At 34.3% G+C, this 19491-nt stretch overlaps 1 protein-coding gene across 1 annotated transcript in view; it reads left to right on the top strand.

Moving 5' to 3' along the window:
* The window catches only part of DPP10 (dipeptidyl peptidase like 10), a 131447-nt gene that overhangs the window by 13322 nt on the left and 98634 nt on the right, over positions 1-19491 (top strand). The window contains exons 3-4 of the mRNA XM_064586433.1: positions 4903-5000; positions 13700-13823. Coding sequence (XP_064442503.1) covers positions 4903-5000; positions 13700-13823 — 222 coding nt within the window. The remainder of the gene's footprint in view (positions 1-4902; positions 5001-13699; positions 13824-19491) is intronic.

The raw sequence follows: 19491 nt of genomic DNA, 5'->3' as shown, positions 1-19491 counted from the left end.
TATGCTTCATATTTTCAGAGAGACTTTTCACTTTTTTTTCCTTATTTGGACCTCTTCACAATTGCCTCCATTTACGAATGGACAAACCAAGCTCTCTAAAAGGCTAAGTGCTTTTATAAAAGTCACAGTTATTTTGAGAACAGGGAAATAACTCAAATGTATTGATTCTGTCCCTCTCCGTAAAACTACCAGAGGTTAACTTGTATCTCTGAAGACATAGCTGGAATCAAAATTATCTTCTTGTGAAGCTAACAAATATATGTGGAGCTCTGTTTGCTCCATTTACTCCTAATGACTTAACTATATATGTAGTGGGATATATGTAGGACTCTTAGACAGTCTCACATCTTAGAGAGAGAGAGAGAGAAATAGGGATTTGTAATACAAAGTAGAAGTCCTGAGTGTGTGTTAATGACTACCACTGAGGAGTATTAAGCATAAAAAAAGGTAGCTATTCCTGTGGCCAAGCCGAGAAAGAAACCTAAGTCCTCAGGAGGTTTTTAGTAGGAATCCCTGCTCAGGTACATAAGACAACAGGACTCAAAAAAACAAGATATGGGCTTGATCCTTGTTCTCAGATAAGTTTCAGTATCATTTTGGGTATATTACTTGAACTTTGAAAGTCTTACTATTTTCTACTCTGGTTTAAAAAAAAAAAAATGTTTGCTAGTTCTCCCACTAACAACTATATTATTTTGATTTGCTCTTACTTTGGTAATAAACTTCTAAAAAGTAGTACTTTCGACACTGAAGTAATTCATAGAGGTCACACTAAATTGTACTTCAAATTAAACTAGATTAAAATGAGTGCAGCAAATACTCAATGTGGTCAGATTTACTAATGAAATACTTACGCTAAACAAATATATTTCTATTTTACTTAATTCAGCATGATTCAGAACTCATAAAATACCCTATCATTAGCAATTCAGCACAAAAGAGATGCACAGTTCTATCTCAGTAACCTCAGGTTAATCTTCTTAATTAAAGCATTATCTTGTTTAATGACAATTTAGTTGCCAGTAAAATAAGGTTAATTATTATTGAGGCTTGTGTTTCAGAGTCGTAGAGGAAGGATTCTGTAGATATGCAGTCTTTCTGGCAAATGTGACTGTAAAAAACAAATGAACTCTTCTAATTTGCAAACTATTGAAACGATCCAAATGTTAAAAAAGGTACAAATGAACTTGCAATGTGCACTTAATTTCAAAACTCCGCGGAGAGATAAAAATCTAATTGAGATTGTAGAATGCTGGATGGCTGAATTTTAGAAACAACCTGATGTTTGTTTTTTGTCTAAAATTGGCCACATTGTATACAACTTTTAATTTGTTCCCATGTAAAAGCTAACTGGGATATCAGCGATCCTATACACGTATAAGCATACAGAGCTGCAGACATTTAAAAAAAAAAAAAAACCTGCCTGATGATATGGTAATAACCATATATGTCTTTGACAAAGGATGTCATAAAATTATTCATCACTGATAAGAACTGACAAAAAGATCAAATTTAATTTTCTTTTTTTTCTTAACGAGCTTATTGAAGAATTTTAAAAATTGGCAGAATTTTTCATCAACTAGAAAAGTCAGTGTTTTAAAAACTCTTTCTAACTCACTACTATATACTATTTTAGACATTTTTATAGATAATCTTTTTTGTTAGTCCATATAACAAAATTATAAGATATTTATAGCTACAGAAAGGAAACCTGCCTTGGCTCAAAACTTCTGACTTGTGACATATTCTCAGCAAAGTATTGTCTCATTTTTGATAATCCAATAAAATAACACTTGAGGATCTTTAACATCTTGCCCACGGTCTATATTCGGTAAATAGCAGTCACAGTCCAAACCCAGGCTTCTCTGACTCACAGGTTAAGCTAAACCAGTTCTCACAATGTGGTACTTTTCCTCATCTGGGAGACTTAGAAATGAGATTCTCATGTCCCATGACATGAGAAATGCTGGGTAAATCTTGTTAAACAAGCCTTCCAGTCCTCTGGGTAATTCTTTTTTTTTGTTTGTTTGTTTTTTAAAAGATTTATTTATTTATTTTAGAGACAGAGAGTGCCAGTGGAGGGAGGATCAGAGGGAGAGGGACAACCAGACCCCTAACTGAGTGCAGAGCCTGATGCAGGGCTCAATCCCAGGACCCTGAGATCGTGACCTGAGCCAAAAACAAGGCCGACGCTTAACTGACTGCACCACCCAGGGACTCTCTGGGTAATTCTGATGCAGGCTGACACCTTTGATAAGCACTGAACTGTAATATATATTATTGTGTACATGTATGTATATGATAACATATATATTATTGGATATATATGCATTACTACATATACTAGTAATAATATATATCACTGAAAAAAATATATATCAGTGTCCATTTGTAAATTTACATATTATTATAGTTATCTGAGAGTCTTATTAAAATAGAGAATCCAGGCCCACACCTAGAGATTCTGATTTTTGAGTCTATGTGAGGCCCATAATTTGTGTTTCTAAGATTCTAGGTGATGCTGATGGATGCTGCCAGTCAAAGATCAATACTTTGAATGGCACTTCTGAATATTACGTCCCAGCTCTAATTTTTAATATACCTGGTCAAATTAGAGAAACGGTTAGATTGAAAAATATAGATAAGGCCAATATTTTCAGGGAGGATCATGGCAATTAAACTGAAATGGGAGTGATGTGAAAGGGAGCTCCTGTGTGTGGTAGAAGGTTAAATTGCCCAAGACAAATGTGCCCAGGCACTTGAAGGGTTTAGAACAATGAAAAGCTTTATGAAATCTGAAGTGAGAGCCTTCTCTGTGAGGCAGGATCATAGCTTATCTTCCAGGAAGCCCTTCACTATATAAACCATTTCCATAATCTCTCTTTATAGCATTGTGTTTCTGTACCAAAGGACTTTCCTGACTCCTTTGGCTCAAAACTTCTGACTTGTGTATGATGCACCCCCACAGATGTGCTAGTCATTTTTGTTTACACCAGAAACTAATGATGTACAATATGTTGGCTAATTAAATAAAAAAAGAAATGACTCTATTTTTTAGAGCAGCTTAAAGTTCACAACAAAATTGAAAGGTAGAGAGAATTCGCATATGCCCCCTGCACCTACAATTGCAGAGCCTCCTCCATTATCAGCACCATTCACTGCAGCAGTGCATTTGTTACAACTGATGAAGCTACACACCATAATCACCCAAAGTCCATAGTTGATGTTACAGTTCACTGTGGGTGTTGTACATCCTCTAGGTTTGGACAGATATATAATGACATGCATCCAGCATTATGGTATCACATAGTATTTTTCACTGCCCTAAAAATCCTCTGGGCTCCACTCGTTCATCCTCCTGCCTTCCCCCTGTACTAGTTGTATTTACTAGCCTAACAACACAGTCCTTGAAGAGCTATTACAGACTATTGGTGGAATGTATTATGTTGCTTCTTGTCCTGTTCAACTTTGGGTTTTGTCAATGCCAATTACTTGAACATGGATTTTTCTTTCTCGTCTTTAAATCACTTTTGTAATTCTCCTTAGATTTTTGTCAGTCTTCTAACTCAACCCACTTCTAATTTCCTTGTCTTTCTTTGTACATCTCATATAGTCTTCTCCTAAAACATCAGCCTCTCCGCAATGACGTATCAGTATTTTGTTTAGGAACACATTGTGCCACAAGTAGTCAACTGATTCTATACATCATTTATTCACATAAACATTCTCCTATTCATTCATTCAAACTGCTTGAGATATATTGGTAAAAGGTCCCTTTTGTGCCCCCTACAAATTCATAGTATTTGAAAAATTGTGGAGGCCATTGCCTGGGAATGAACTGAAGCAAAGCATAGCAGGGAAGAGCATCCTGGGTTTAAATACGAGCTTCCTCAGTTATTGGATATCCATCTTCCACAGTTTGCTGAGCTTCTCCATTGTCATTTGGAAATGGTTATAATTATTCTTAGGACGGAAGTAAGAATATTTAGTAAGATTATTCATGTAGTGCCTTTACTACATACTTGAGCCAGAAACATACTAATGCTCTAGGCTAGTTATTACCAATTCTTGTCACTGTCCTTCTATTCATCTGACTACATACTTAGTGAGGGCAGACTGCTCTGTGGCCCACCACCTCCCAAGGGGCACTTACACCGGACCCCATCTGGTATTCACTAAAGTTTAAAAGGAAACCTGGGGGAAGGGAAGGAAAAATAAGATAATAACAGAGAGAGAGGTAAACCAAAAGAGACTCCTAACTATAGAGAACAAACTAAGGGTTGCTGGAGGGGAGGTTGGGGGGGATCGGATAATTGGGTGATGGGCATTAAGGAGGGCACTTTATGTAATGAGCACTGGGTGTTACATGCAACTGATGAATCACTAAATTCTACCCCTGAAATGAAAAAAAAAGGAAACTTAGGAATGTAGGAATGTTTAATGCAATGGGATGGATTAGGTATTGGGGAATTTTAAGCATGTGTCACCCAGATTGGCAAATCTTCTTTATCTTTTTCTTCTTATTTTTTTTTAATTAGCCAAGCTTTTTTCTCATTGCATATCTTATCCTATAATGTGAGTAGCAGCTTGTTCTACTAGTTGTTTTGTTAAGCCAGCCCTCCTGGTGTCATTCTAGGGAAAGAACACAGTAGCACTGCCTAATGAATAAACTCATCATAATTTTCCATCACCTTTAATTGTCTGACTAAAATGCTTGAGAAACAGCAATCTACAAAAACAATTGAAGGCAATCAGGTTGCTGAATTTAAAATCATTTCTACTTCAGAGAAATTAAACTTTTTCCCTGTTCTAATGCAAAATTAGAATCACACCACATTTTCTTTTTTTCTCAATATATTTAATGCTTAATATATTTGTGTCACAATGTTCATTCTCTCAAAGGCAGGTCAAATGAACCCAACCATCAAATTATATGTTGTAAACCTATATGGACCAACTCATACTTTGGAACTCATGCCACCTGACAGCTTTAAATCAAGGTATGCGATTTCCATTTTACTTTTACTTGGAAATAGTTATTTTAACTTCAATTATCATTTTATTGCAATTTAGAGAGATGTGATCAGCTCAACAAATCCACATGAAAATAAATCTGAGGTTGCCCCATTAGTGCAGGAATGAACTCATTCTGGGCTTCTTGTTGTTCCCAGGGAGCATTTAAAGTTTCAAGGCGATTAGCAGCACCAGAAAATGATTAAATGTAGTAATATTGAGAATTAGACTTGTTGCAGGAGATGTGACAGGCAGATGGGGGCAAAGGATAATTTTCCATTGAATGTTCTTCCTGAAAATAGTTACCCCATTTTTTTAAATGGTCCTCTTTAAAAGAGCACAATCTTCCTAGAATCTGTGTGGTTTTTCCAACAGAAATTCTCCCCATAGCTTGGGAGTGATTCCCTAGCTTTTTCCTCCAGGCAGGGAAGTGTAATGAGATGGGGTTTCAAAATATTCTATATAAGAAGGCTTCTTATTTAAGAAGTTTAAATGGAGAGGGAAAAAACCAACAACAACACATTTTATGTGTCAGAAGCATAATTTTAATATTAGTAAAATTTCCAGTAGCACACAATGAATCAAATAACCATGTGGGTTTTAAAATTCAGAGTGGTCTCAAACTTCAAGGGTATTCATTCAAATAGTGCAACCCTTTGAAACTTTACAGTGGTCCTGGAGCTGGAATAGGTAGCTGATTTAGGAAAATACTTCCACACTATTGAATGATATGGGGCTAAGCTCAAACTTTGTTTTGATGCCATCAACAATCAGTGCTAGGGGACTGATACAAATATAAATTCCACTCAAACGCTGTTCCATTGATGTATTTGGGAAAATTCTATCACAGTTGGGGATTTTCACAGACAGTGCAGCCTGCAGTATGTGGGAAATTTCCCTCCTGTAAAGTTACTAAAAATTTATGGACTGCTTACACTGGAAGGGCGCTCATAACTACCTAATACAATCTGTTCCTATTATTGAGGGAAAAGATGAGGCCCAGAACCCCAAGATTAGTTGGTAACAGAGGTAGAAAATATGGTAAAGCCTGTTTCAAGTTATAGAGCATTTCATGCAGGTCATGATGGAAGACCTTACAGGGCCATTCGAATTGACATGTAGAATGCAGTAGAGTTGACCAAATCAGATAGGAACTCTACTGAACTCGATCTACCAGCCATGAAAGAATTAGTCACAAATGAAGCAATTATGGAAGCCATTAGTATTTTATGTGGTCCTGAGCCCTTATCTTTTTCTCTGATTTGTTTAATGCTCTGAATTAACAGGAAAGGGCACTAAACTGGAGTGTTTGAGTCACATCTCTGCCACCATTTCATTATGTGAACTTGGACAAGTCACTCTACCTCTCTAGGAGTCTGAATAACCTCATTTTAAAGTAATATTTTTTCATTTTCATCAGTCTTTTGAGATCTTTGAAATAGAAATCAACTTTACAATATCTGGCTTTCTTTTTAAGAAAAAGTAATGATTCTGGACCTTGATGTTATAACCCACGAGGTTGCTAGTGGATTCTCCAGATAGATAGGATATAGTAATGTCAGCAAACACAAAAATTCTTAAAGACAGAATCAGTTGTCATTTATTGGGTTATTAGTTAAGTATATATCTATAATATTTGAAGTACAATATGATAAAATTAGTCATCCATGGCAAAAAGGTATCACCTATCCTTAGATAAAAATCCAATGCACAGAATAAAATACAAGATCCCACTAAGAGTGAGGAAGAATCTTGTGAAGAAAAGTCTCTTAGATGTAACCCAAGTATATTGGTTTAGTGATGAACTTTGTCTACAATTCGGGGAAAGATATAGATACCTTATCTATAGAATGCACCAGACAATTTTGCTCTTTCTCCCTCAGGGTCTTACGTTAAGTGCCACCTGTGGCATGTGAAATGTACCAAAATGTATGATTTTTGTTGAAAAACTCAAGATCAAAGTTTACTTCAAAATTGATATTTTTAAATATTACCCTGGTTCAGTTTTACAGAAATGTATTTCCTTACTCATCTGTTTATGGTAGGAAGTTTCAGTCCAATTCACAGAAGAGTAATAAGTGAATTTTAGATCATCTGCATTTAGTCACTCTGAGCACAGGTGTTACTTAGATGGGCTCAGAAACATACAAATGAACAAAATAGATAGATCAATGGTGTGAATTAAAGAAACTTCATTCATCTAGCTGCACATAATATGGAAACGAAACTGCTGTTTTCTCCTTGGTTTTGTTTTAGGATTATGAACATCTCTAATATTTAATACATGGTATGTTAACCATATAGAAATTTGCTAGAAAACTATTGTGCCCTCCTAGTTAGAGATCTAAAAGAGCATGTCATTTTTCATAATTTAGTGGTCAGGGTCCTAGAAATTAAACAGATGACACACTCAAGTAGGGTAAGTGAACCGCAGTTAATTAAGGGACTATTAACAAAAATGTGAGCAGGATTAAGGGGAAATTCACAAAGGATGAGAAAGCAACTTTGAGTCTGCATTAGGGGAAAGCTATTGCTGTCTCTGGACTGAAGGAATGAGGTACAGGCTCAATTATGAATCCTGAAGAGGCCTGTAGCTGAAGAACAGGATGGACCAGGAGGACCTGTCCACAGATTGAGCAATTCATTCATTGCCAAACCACACCCTAGTAGGAAGCGGATCCTGGGAGTTAATACTCTGACCTCTCTCTCCTCTCAAGCTTGGAGTTCCTGCAGAGGCCTTCCCCTGGCAAGGCAGCCTCACTGTAGAGGCCAGCCTCTGGAAACTGCATGGGGAAAGCTGGAGAATGGACCTGGCAAGTGGAGAATATTCCATATAAATAATTTAAGGATAATATTTGCCATAAGAAGTTTATTAGACTTTATGCATGTGTTGGCGATGACCACACGAGCACACAATGATTTTTCTGAAGCCACGTGAGAAAGCAGTATCTGTCTGGTGCTGTTTCTATTTATGACTCTCTGAATCTTCCTCTGTGTGTGTGTGTGTGTGTGTGTTTCAGTCTCTGTATACAGACACACAAACACACTCATATGCAAACACATACACACATCTATGATTTATCTAACTAATGCATGTGCTTCTCTTACAAAACTGCCATACTTTTCTCACGTGCACTGTGAGCCATGTAACTGAGGGTGTTTTAACTAAGTTGCATTAGTGTACTTTGGACCTGGAGTTTACTATGGTAACTAACACCTGTTTCCCTCTCTAACTTATTTTCCTTTTTCTCCTCCTAATTTACTTTACCATGTTATTCTTAAATATTTCTAAGCTAACTCAAATTCTTTTTTATATTTAAAAAATTTTAAATATATAAATATATAAGGTAAATTTTTGGTAGTATTAGTAGCAGTATTCTCATATTTATTAATGACAGTATTCCTACAAATTCCAAGAAATACATATCATTTTTTAAATTTTTTTAAATGTGTAAGTATAAACATGCAAAAATTAACTTATTAGTAACATACTCCTTGCCCTATTAAGACCATCAAATGTACTTTCTTTTTTTGGAGTTTGTGTTGTGTTCATAGCTATCCGTATCATTTGAGGTTCTATTTAAACTCTCAATAACAGTATACCCAAATAATTATTTCATTCTGTAATAATTTACTTGTTTACTTTTTTTGATATTATCTAAGCATCTATATTTTATATTATCTTTATATATGCATATGGCAATTAATGAATTATATTCTATTACTCTGTGCAGTTATAAACTATCTTTTTTTTTTTTCCTTTTTGGTCCTTCCTTTTTTCCACTAAACTTGAACTTCATCTCTTATCCTTCTTTTTTCTCTCATAAAATCACCATTGTGGCTATAATAATTATTGAATATATATGTGCACACCTAAATAGGAAGATTTGTAAGATAAATAGAAAGATGGTCTCTTATGACTTGAGGTACCTTATAAATTGTATTCTTTGACTCCCACTCCAAAGAGCAAGATTTTTTAGAATTTGAAGATGTTAAATCATTTGTTTTGGTCTGTTGATTGTTTATTTGGTTGATTGATTGATAACAACTCATGTTTATAAGTATAATAGAAATATGTCTCCAAGCTAGAATCAGCATTCAGTAGACCTTGCTTAACACCAGATACTTAAACTCTAGTCAAAGAATGTAAAATAAATTTCAATTCATTTATATGGCTTTAAAAAGAAATTAAAAGGATACCATAACTTGGAGAAAGACATAATTTCTTTTCCTTTTTCTTTCCCCCACACCCCTTCATTTTTTCAAAAAATATATTTGTGATTCAGCTAAAGATCCTTTATCAACAAATTCAGATCATGAATACAACTTTTCTTCAATAGGAATTCAGCTTGTATTCTTATCTTTAATTATTGTCTGTGTGGATTCTTCAGTATGTAGCACAGTAGGAACTCAGATAATGCCCCTTCAAGAACATTCCAGATCCATTTGGGAGTTAGATGATTCATCTCATTTTAAGGGGAAGGAACATTTTATAAATTTTTACACTATGAATGCAAGGTATTGTAAGCATTCTGTATCATTATTGGCATTTATCATTAAGATTTTAAAAAATATGTATTTAAGTTCTGGTGGAAAGTTTTTTTTTTTTTTTTTAATTCTTTTTTTTTTTTTTTTTGGCGGGGAGAGGGGTTAGGGGAGAGAGAATCTTAAGCACGCTCCACCCCCAGCACAGAGCTCCACAAGGGGCTCCATCTCATGACCCTGAAATTATGACCTGACCCGAAATCAAGAGTCAGAAGCTTAACCGACTGAGCCACCCAGGCGCCCCCTGGTGGAAAGATTTTTTTATAGTAATGAATCATGTAGATTTTTCCACAGGTTAGCATTTGTCACATTGTTTTGAGAAGTGATTATCCTTTGTATTCAGATATCTCCAGGATGAAGTGTAAAGGTAGCATTTTGTCTTTGGTTTCTCCTTACTCTGTGTCTTTGACATTATTTTATTTGAAATCTTTCTTTAGTCATCCACCCTTTGTGACCCATTATTCTTAGTATGTATCACTGAAGTGACATTGTCATATTACCTGTCACCTGGGCTTGATAGCACCACGCTTTTTCTTCTTGTATCATTGAAGTATGCCTAGTCTACATCTTTTTTTCTGCCAAGGAATATTTGTATCTTACAAAAAAAAAATCAAATTAAGAAATTTTTCTACGTTCATGGAAATGTCCTAAATGACCCTTCTTACAAGTAATTCATAGTTATTAATAAAGGTCTTTGCAGATCACTAGCTATGACTTGGTCATGCTTGCCATTACAGTACAGTTATGGGTAGAGATCCTGGATTATCTGGAAGAGTGTGAGCTCAGTGCAACTATACGTATACAAAAATTATGTTGTGAACACAGAGTAGTGATTGGACAGAAAGCCAGTGAAAACACAGGTGTGACTTCTAACATAGTACCTGTCTGCTGATGATGCTGGGGCCCCCATTCCACATACCCTTGTGAACAATTAGACCTTCTGTGCCAGACCGCCCAGCCGATAACAAAGTCTTTCTTAACTTGAGTGCAGTCCCTCTAACCCGCTTGTCTCTGTCTCTGTGGCTCAAAAGGGTGAGCTCCTTGTGGATTTCCTGGGTAATCCAGAGCCATGGAGACTAGGAACAAGCAGGAAAGCCAGTTATAAGGAGGGGGCAGTTCTGCTAGTCACTGGTCATGGGACACCAGATCTAATGTGTTCATGAAATGGACTTCCGGGAAGACAGCTACATCAGCAGCAGGCAGGCCAAGGAGTGTGATTTCCAGGTAAGGGCCCTTCCCTAATCCCTCATTCAGAGGAAGCCTGATTACTTAGGAGCAAACTAAGGAGAGTTGCACCTAGGATCCTGGAACAAGGAAAGAAAGAATACAGGCAGGATGTGTCTTACTTCTTGTGTGTCAAGCTCTATTTTAACTTTCATTTTAGATAATCCCAACACTTTATCATGGAAATTTCAGTGGCTTGAAATTATCCCTGAAAAACCTTATAAATTCAATTTTGGGGACAACTCTTATCTTTCAGATTATAAATAAGGTCTATACTAAGATACTTTACATCATGCTAAATTCTGCTTATAGGCATTAGGTACATTATATACAAACACACAAAATAATCACATTATTTAATCAAAGAGAAAGATAAGTGGTGTAACTGTGAGTTAATTATTTTAACTTAATTTTACACCTAAATTAGTGTTCCCCTTAAAAAATCACCTATTCACCAGATTTGCATTGGTTGAATTTTAGTTGCTTTTCTAATATGAAGTCCTTTTAGTCAAGATTTTCCATCATAGATAATAAATATGTGTCAGTGTGAAGACATTATGAAGAAGATGTTCTTGCAACATTACACTTGAGGGCTACTTTGAAAGGGAAAGCACTCAAGATGAATATTTAAATTATGTTTTGTTGTTGCAGTTGTTATTTATTTTAAAAAATTATTCATGTTGGTTGTTATTTGACACAATATGTAATATTACTCGCTTTAGCTAACTAAGATAAATTCCTGATTGGGTGTGAAAATTTATATATACCAGTTCTATCTAGATGTTTCTATAAATATAACCTCCTTGATTTTGCAGTCTTTGGTCAGTTGTTTACAATAACCAAATTATTTTTTACTTCAATTCTAAACAACATTTACACCAATTAATCGGAAATATATATTGTCAGAATTCAGCATTTCTTTTCCTGATTATAGTATCCATTATCATTTTCCTCCATGCTAAATTCTCTCTAGATAAATCCATTGAAGGTTAATATCTATATTTTCCCCTTTTTAATATTCATACTGCTGAACATGATAATGCATGCAAAATAAATCAGTTTAAACAAAAACACAGTAAAAATGAACAGGATATCATTCTTTGAAGAATCACAAGACCCGCTCATTTGACCAAAGTTTAATCCTAAACCAGTTCACAAGTGATTCAAAGTTGTCTTTGTTAACTATTTAGGGAACTTTATGTTATGATTTCACTTAGTTTCTTGGCATTTTGAAGTGAGACGTAGCTGGTTTTGAAAGCTGTCTGATGTCTTGAAGAGATTGTTGAAAAATATGGCAGGTTTCACTGTATGCTAAGTTTTGCTTGCCCTTCTGCTGACATCTTCACTTTGATGGGCTAACTGATTTTCTGGAGGAAGCAGTAGCTACTCAGAAATGTTAGAAATGTAAGATTCATGTAGCTAGATGTCTAACCCACATGTGTCTAAGGACAGGTGATTTGTATCACAAAGCTTTTCTCCCCATACTTGATTTTTTTCTAAGTCACATAAAAACTGGTGGTTTTTTTTAAGATTTATTTATTTGAGGTGGGGAGAGAATCTTAAAGCAGACTCCCTGCTTAGTGTGGAGCCTGAAATGGTCCTTGATCTCACGACCCATGAGATCACCACCAAGAGTTGGACACTTAACTGACTGAGCCACCCAGGAGCCCCTGGGTGGATTAATTTTAAGACAGTGCTCACAGGATGCCTGGGTGGCTCAGTTGGTTAAGCGACTGCTTTCGGCTCAGGTCATGATCCTGGAGTCCCTGGATCGAGTCCCGCATCGGGCTCCCTGCTCGGCAGGGAGCCTGCTTCTCCCTCTGACCCTCCCCCCTCTCATGTGCTCTCTCTCTCTCATTCTCTCTGTCTCAAATAAATAAAATCTTTAAAAAAAGAAAAAAGACAGTTCTCACAGATGGCACTTTAAATCATCTCATCTGTTCTGAAACTGGACAAATTTGTTGGAAAGTTTCTTTTTTTTCTTTTTATCATAAATTGAGTAAGTGTTGACCACTGCATGTTGTCTGTGTGGTCTGAGGGTTTTTTGATATAGTATGTAAATTTCCAATCATAGACTCTACAATGAAAGAAATATAAACTAACTATAGGAAAAATAAAAGCTTTCCCAATCTAGAAGTAGCCTGAGAACATCATAGTCTCCAGTAATTAGCATTCTCACTATTCTGAAAATTCAGTAGTCCCTCATCTCCTTCATTTTAATTCCTTGTTTTAAACTGTTTCAAATAAAGAAGATTTTAAAAATTAATATATATGTATATATATGTGTATATATGTATATATGTGTGTGTGTGTGTGTGTATAATGAATAGGACTGGGACTGGCCCTTGGCTCACAATTGAGAAAGACCACACACACAAAAATAAATAAATAAAAACTAACTGCTCTGTCATGGTAAAGTCCCCAGGATAAAGTGAAATAACATGGAGAGCATGCATAAAAAATAATTATTAAGTGAAGAATAAGTTGTGCCTTTTAATTGATTAGTGATTGTATTTTTTACAAAAATAGAATACAGCTTAAAAATTTATGCTTATTGCACATGTTAGTGCTAATCAATAGACAGTTTAAAAAAATGACTATCATCTTAATTATTTTTATTTTTCTAAGGAATTCCTTTCTGGGATATTATTCACTTTCAGATTTATTCTTAAATTCTTGGTACATTTGTATGTGTATGTATATGTACATGTGTTTATATACATATACACACATTTGTATTTATATATGTGATTATTCAGAATCGCAGATGTGCATTTGTACATAAAGAGAAATTAATATGATATGGCATCCTTGTAGTGTTTCATTTCTCCTTGCATATGAAATGACAAGTGTGTATTATTGGTACTATACAGGTTCTCTGGCTCTAAATGTAAATTATTTTTTGCTTCCAAACTAGAGAATATTATATCACCATGGTTAAATGGGTAAGCAATACGAAGACGGTGGTCAGATGGCTAAACCGGCCTCAGAACATCTCCATCCTCACCATCTGTCAGACTACCACTGGTGCTTGCAGCAGAGTGAGTATAACGTACTTTTCTCTTAGGCTTAAAATGAAGTACTTTATGCTACTCTCAAAGGGATATTGGGCAATCCATTGGACAAAGACCGATCTTTAACTCCCAGAGGTAGTTGGGAAAGAGTCATTCTATTAGAAGTATATAGTTTAATCCATAGATCATCCAAACTTCGAAGTGAGAAATATGGATAAGCACAAGAAAACAAACCCAAATGTAAAAAAAATGAATTCTTGTAATGTATGAAGGGGAGTCTAAGCCACATTAGTTTAATTCTGAAATACATCTTTCTCTCCATATTTTGAGTTTGATTACCTTGAGAATGTGGAATGTTTTTCCTGTCTTCTTCAAACATGTTCCGAAAATTCCATTTTTTTGATAGTTCAGATTAGTCTTCTAAAATAATGGACAGTGTGTGTTTTTAAATTAAATAAGAAGAGTAAAGAAAACAAAAACAAAAACAAAAACTGGTCCTTGAACCATTGTATTTTGAAAGCAGGTTGTATTTCTATTTCTATAATAAGTTTTTATAAGCTCTGCAATAAATCCTATATGTGTAATTTTTAAAGTTCTTAACAGAGGGTATACTGTAACCAGTTTGATTTGTTATAGTGTATATGCCTGTATTGGTACTTAGTAAAGTATTCCCAATTGTTTAACAACAGAATTTTCAAACTTCTGTTTCTGGATAGGATGGAGTAAATGTTGCCAGCCTAGCATTTCTGCTGTAGTCAACTATAAAACTCTACAAAATGAATTAAACCACTATTCTCAGATATTGGACAATAGCAGGATCAGGACATAAAAAGTGAAATAATGTAAATATATAAGAGAAGCCTAGCTTCCTGTAGGGGACACACTGAGACCTCAGTGCAAGCTAATGGAGCCCTAGAAAAGCACAGTGGTATCAACTGATCCAAGTAGGCAGGGAGAATCAGTTTGAGGCTATTGTGGTGGCTGAAATTTGCAAGTGGACAAGTACCACAAGATTTGGAGCTATAGAGAGAAGAACTCCGGCAATCTATGTAAAGGACCTCTTAAGACTTTAGCTCAATGCTTAACTGTGCAAGTACAAGACATGCTTCACAGAGAGAGAAGCAAATAGAGAATCTGCAGGTTGCACAATGCTTGGAGACTTTGGAGTGCTGAACAGCAAAATTGGAGAGCTCTCGTTGAAAACCCTTTGCATTCAACTCACAGTCCAGAAAGAAAAATGCATTAGAAATAAGGCTGTTCTATACTCTTTACAATAAACCTTTATATCAAAGCTGGAAAGGATCAAGTGCATGCCTATAAATTAGCTGTCTTCCTAGAACAAAGTTTACTCTTTTAAATGGAGAATTAAAATTTAAAATATCAATTACACAATTAAAACATACTATATATGTAGGAAAATCGAAAATGTAACCTGCCTACCTCCCCCCCAAAATAGCTATAAGAGCAGACTTACACAGAATAGAGATATTAGAATTAACAGATACAGATTTTTTTAAAGCTGTTTGGAAGATATTTAGCAAATTAAAGGGAGGCCCTAATTAATAAATAGATGACATATTTCAGTAGAGAAACAAACTATAAAATACAGAACAATGGAATTGCAGAAACTAAAAAGAACAGTATCTGAAATGAAAAATTGTTTGGAGGGGTTAAATACAAATTGGACATTGTTGTAGTCAGGGAAATAAAAACACTCCAAACTGAAATGCTGAGGAAAAAAAGGCTGAAAAAAAATGCACAAAGCCTTAGTTACATATGGAATAATTTGAGCTGTTGTATATGTGGAATGTAATACACCCAGAAGGCAAGGTTTGAGATACTGGGGCAGAAAAAAAAAATAATGACTTAAAATATCCCAAATTTGAAGAAAAACCAATAACCCATATATCTAAGTTAGTATAAAACAACAAGGATAAAAACAAAGAAAATAAGTAGGCACATAATATTCAAATTATTGCAAACCAAAGATTAAGAGAAAAATTTTAAAACAGGCTGAAAGAAAAACACGTTACATATGGGGGAACAGAATGATGAAAATTACTACCTCTCTCTCGTCTGAAATGATATAAGCCAGAAAACAGTGGAATACATTTTTAAAAGACTGGAAGAAAATCAGGGTAAACCAGAAGTCTATATCCTATGAAAGTATCTTTCAAAAATGAAGACAGACATATTCAAATAAATAAGAGCTGAGATAATTCATCACAAGTAGATATGCATAAATAACACGAAATGAAGTTATTCAGTCTGAAAGAAATAGCATCAGATGAAACCTAAAATCTAAATGAAGGAAAGAAAGATGCCCCAAATGACAAATATATGAGTAAAATAAAAATATCTTCTAGTTTTTATTTTTTTTTAAAGTTAATGGATAACTTAAGTAAATCAAAACTGTCGAACTAAAAGGCTTATACACAGTAAAAGAAACAGTCATCAACAAAATGAAAAGCCAACCTGTAGAAGGGAAGAACATGTTTGCAAATCATTTATCTGATAAGGGGTTAATATCTAAAATATATTTAAAAATCTCCTTCAACTCAATAGCAAAATAAAACAAAAATGAACAAAACAAACAAAACCCCCAATAATCTAATTTAAAAATGGGCAAAGGACCTGAATAGACATTTTTCCAAAGGAGAAACTCAAATAGACAACAGGTATATGAAAAGGTGCTCAACATCACTAATCAGTAGGGAAATGCAAATCGAAATCACAATGAATTATCACCTCATGCCTATTAGCATGGCTAGTATCAAAAAAGACCAGAGGTAATTGCTGGCGAGGAAGTGGAGAAAAGGGAACCCTGTGCCCTGTGGTAGGAATGCATATTGCTATAGTCACTGGGGAAAACAGTATGGCAGATCCTCAAAAAATTAAAAATAAAATTTCCATATGATCCAGCAATTCAAATTCTGGGTATGTATCTGAAGGAAATGAAATCACTATCCCAAGATCTATTTGCAAGCCCATGTTCATTGCACATTATTTATAATAGCCAGGACAGGGGGGGAAACAAAACAAAACAAGTGTCCATCAATGGATGGATGGATAAAGAAAATGTCACACACACACACACACACACACACACAGGAATAATATTCAGCCATAAAAAAGAAAGAAATCCTGTTATTTGTGACAATAGGGGAGGAACCTTGAGGACATTTATTCTGAGTGAAATAAGTCACAAGATGGAGAAAGACAAATACTGTATGATCTCGCTTATATGTGGAATAAAAAATTAAAACAGAAAAAGAGATTAGACTTGTGTTTGTGAGAGGTGAGGGTGAGGGTGTGGAAATTGGGTGAAGGTGGTTAAAAGGTACAAACTTCCAGTTACAAGATAAATAATTTCTGGGGATGTAATGTACAACATGATGACTATAGTTAACAATACTTCATTGTATATTTGAAAGTTGTGAATGGAGTAAATCTTAAAAGTTCCCATCATAAGGAAAAAAAATGTAGTTACATGGGGTAATGAATGTTAACTAAACTTGCAGTAATTATTTCATAATATATACATGTATCAAATCTTTATGATGTATGCCCTAAACTTATACAATGTTATATGTCAGTTATATCTCAATAAAACTGGAAAAAAGGGAATAAATTCTACCATTAATACAATTTCCAGAAAGTGGAGAAGGAAATTTTTCAGTTCATCTTTTAAGCATAGCATAATCCTATTACCGAAACTAGGCAAGGACATTATGAGAACAATTTAGACTGAGACATCTTATGAACATGTGTACCAAAAATTCCTTAAACATATTAATATATCATCTGTGGCAATATAGAGAATAGTACATTGTGACTAAATGGGGTTTATTTTGGTAATTTATGATTGGTTTAATATTGAAAACCAATCAATGTAATTCATTATTTTAACAGAAAAAAAAGAAGAAAAACAAGTATCTCAGTAGATGAAAAAAAAAAGCAGTTGACAAAACTTAACATTCATTCATGATAACTTTCAACATAAATAAATAGAAAAAATATCTTTAATTTGATAAGGGATACCCACAAAATACCTCAAAGATATACTCTATGGTAAAATACTTTCCTTACTTACCTTAATATCAGCAATAAGGTAAGGATATACATTCTCACTGTGGTGTGGAAACTTTATTAGAGCCTCTAACCAGAATAACTTGGCAAGGAATAAATATGATGATTGGTAAGGAAGAAATAAAATTCTCTTTATTTGTAGATGGCATTATTGCATAAATAAAAAGTAAGAAATCTACAAACAAAACAAAACAAAACACACCTAGAATGGGTCATAATTCACAAGTCAGTGTACCAACTTAAATTGTTTGGCTTCCTGATTTTGATCATTTTACTGTAAAAAACATGTAAGTATACAGGATAGTGTAATTTTCTTAAGAAATGCTTAATGAATTATTTAGGGGTAGGTGGATATAATGCCTCAAAATTTCTATAAATTATTTAGAAAAAAGTATACTCCTAACAACTTTTAATTGATTTTGAAAAAAATATACTTTTGCCTTCCTTTCAAATAGTTTAGAAACTGCCGAGAGATATAATAATAAAGCAAATGGAACAAAATATAAATAAATGAGGAATATGTCTAAAGGATATGCAGATATTTCTTGAACCAGTCTTTTAACTTCTCTGTAAGTTTGCAGTTTTTTCAAAATAAGGAATTGAGAAACAACAAAATGTGTTTCTACGTACTCATAATATTAGAATGGAAAATAAAAATGCCACTAAAATTTTTAAAACATTAAATACATAAGGATAAATTTAACAAATAGTGTGCAAAATCCCCATATGGAAAACTACAACATTTTTGAAACACATTAAGGAATACCTAAATAAATAGAAGCTATACCACATGCTGGAATTGAAAGACTGAATATTACAGATGGCATTCTACTCAAAGTGAACTAACTGTAGTTTCACTGCAATATGAATTCCCAGAAGAATTGGGAATTTCTGGTAGAAACAGACAAGCTGATTCTAAATGTATTTGGAAATGCAAAAAACCTGGGATGACCTAAACAACCTTGTAAAAAAACAAAAACTGTTGGAGAAGTTGCACTACTGGATTTCAAGAATAACTAGAAAGCAACAGAAACTGAGAGATTGCAGTGGAGGCATAAGGACACACAAACAGATCAACAGAACTAACAGAGTTTCCAGAAATAGATCCATATTTATATGATCAATTTATTTTTAACAGAGGTGCCAAGACAATCCAAAGGGGGAAAAATGGTGCTGGAGCAATCAAGAACCTAATGAAAAATGCTATGGTATTTGACATCTATCATATACCATGTTCTAAAATTAATTTGAGATAAATTGCTGTCCCAAATCTAAGAGATGATAGTGTCAATCTTCTAGATAAAGATATGGGATGTAAGTTTGCTATATTGAATAGGCAAAAAGTCATTAATCATAAAAGAAAAAATAATAATACATTAGACGTCATCAAAATCAGATATTTCTCATCAAAGGCACTGTTAAGAAACAGCTAACCTCAAACTAGAAGAAAATATTTTGCAAAATGGGTATCTGACAAAGAAATATATACATCTCAATAATGAAAAGACAATCCAATGAAAAGAGCAAAACATGTGAACAGAAATGCGCAAGGAAGTAATAAATGCATGAAAAAGTATTTAACATTATTAGACATTAGGAAAACATA

Source organism: Mirounga angustirostris, unplaced genomic scaffold (genome assembly GCF_029215605.1).
Source record: "Mirounga angustirostris isolate CCGP_5_RB_7025 unplaced genomic scaffold, mMirAng1.0.hap1 SCAF_3, whole genome shotgun sequence".
NCBI lineage: Eukaryota > Metazoa > Chordata > Mammalia > Carnivora > Phocidae > Mirounga > Mirounga angustirostris.
This window is presented reverse-complemented; position numbering and strand designations above follow the sequence as displayed.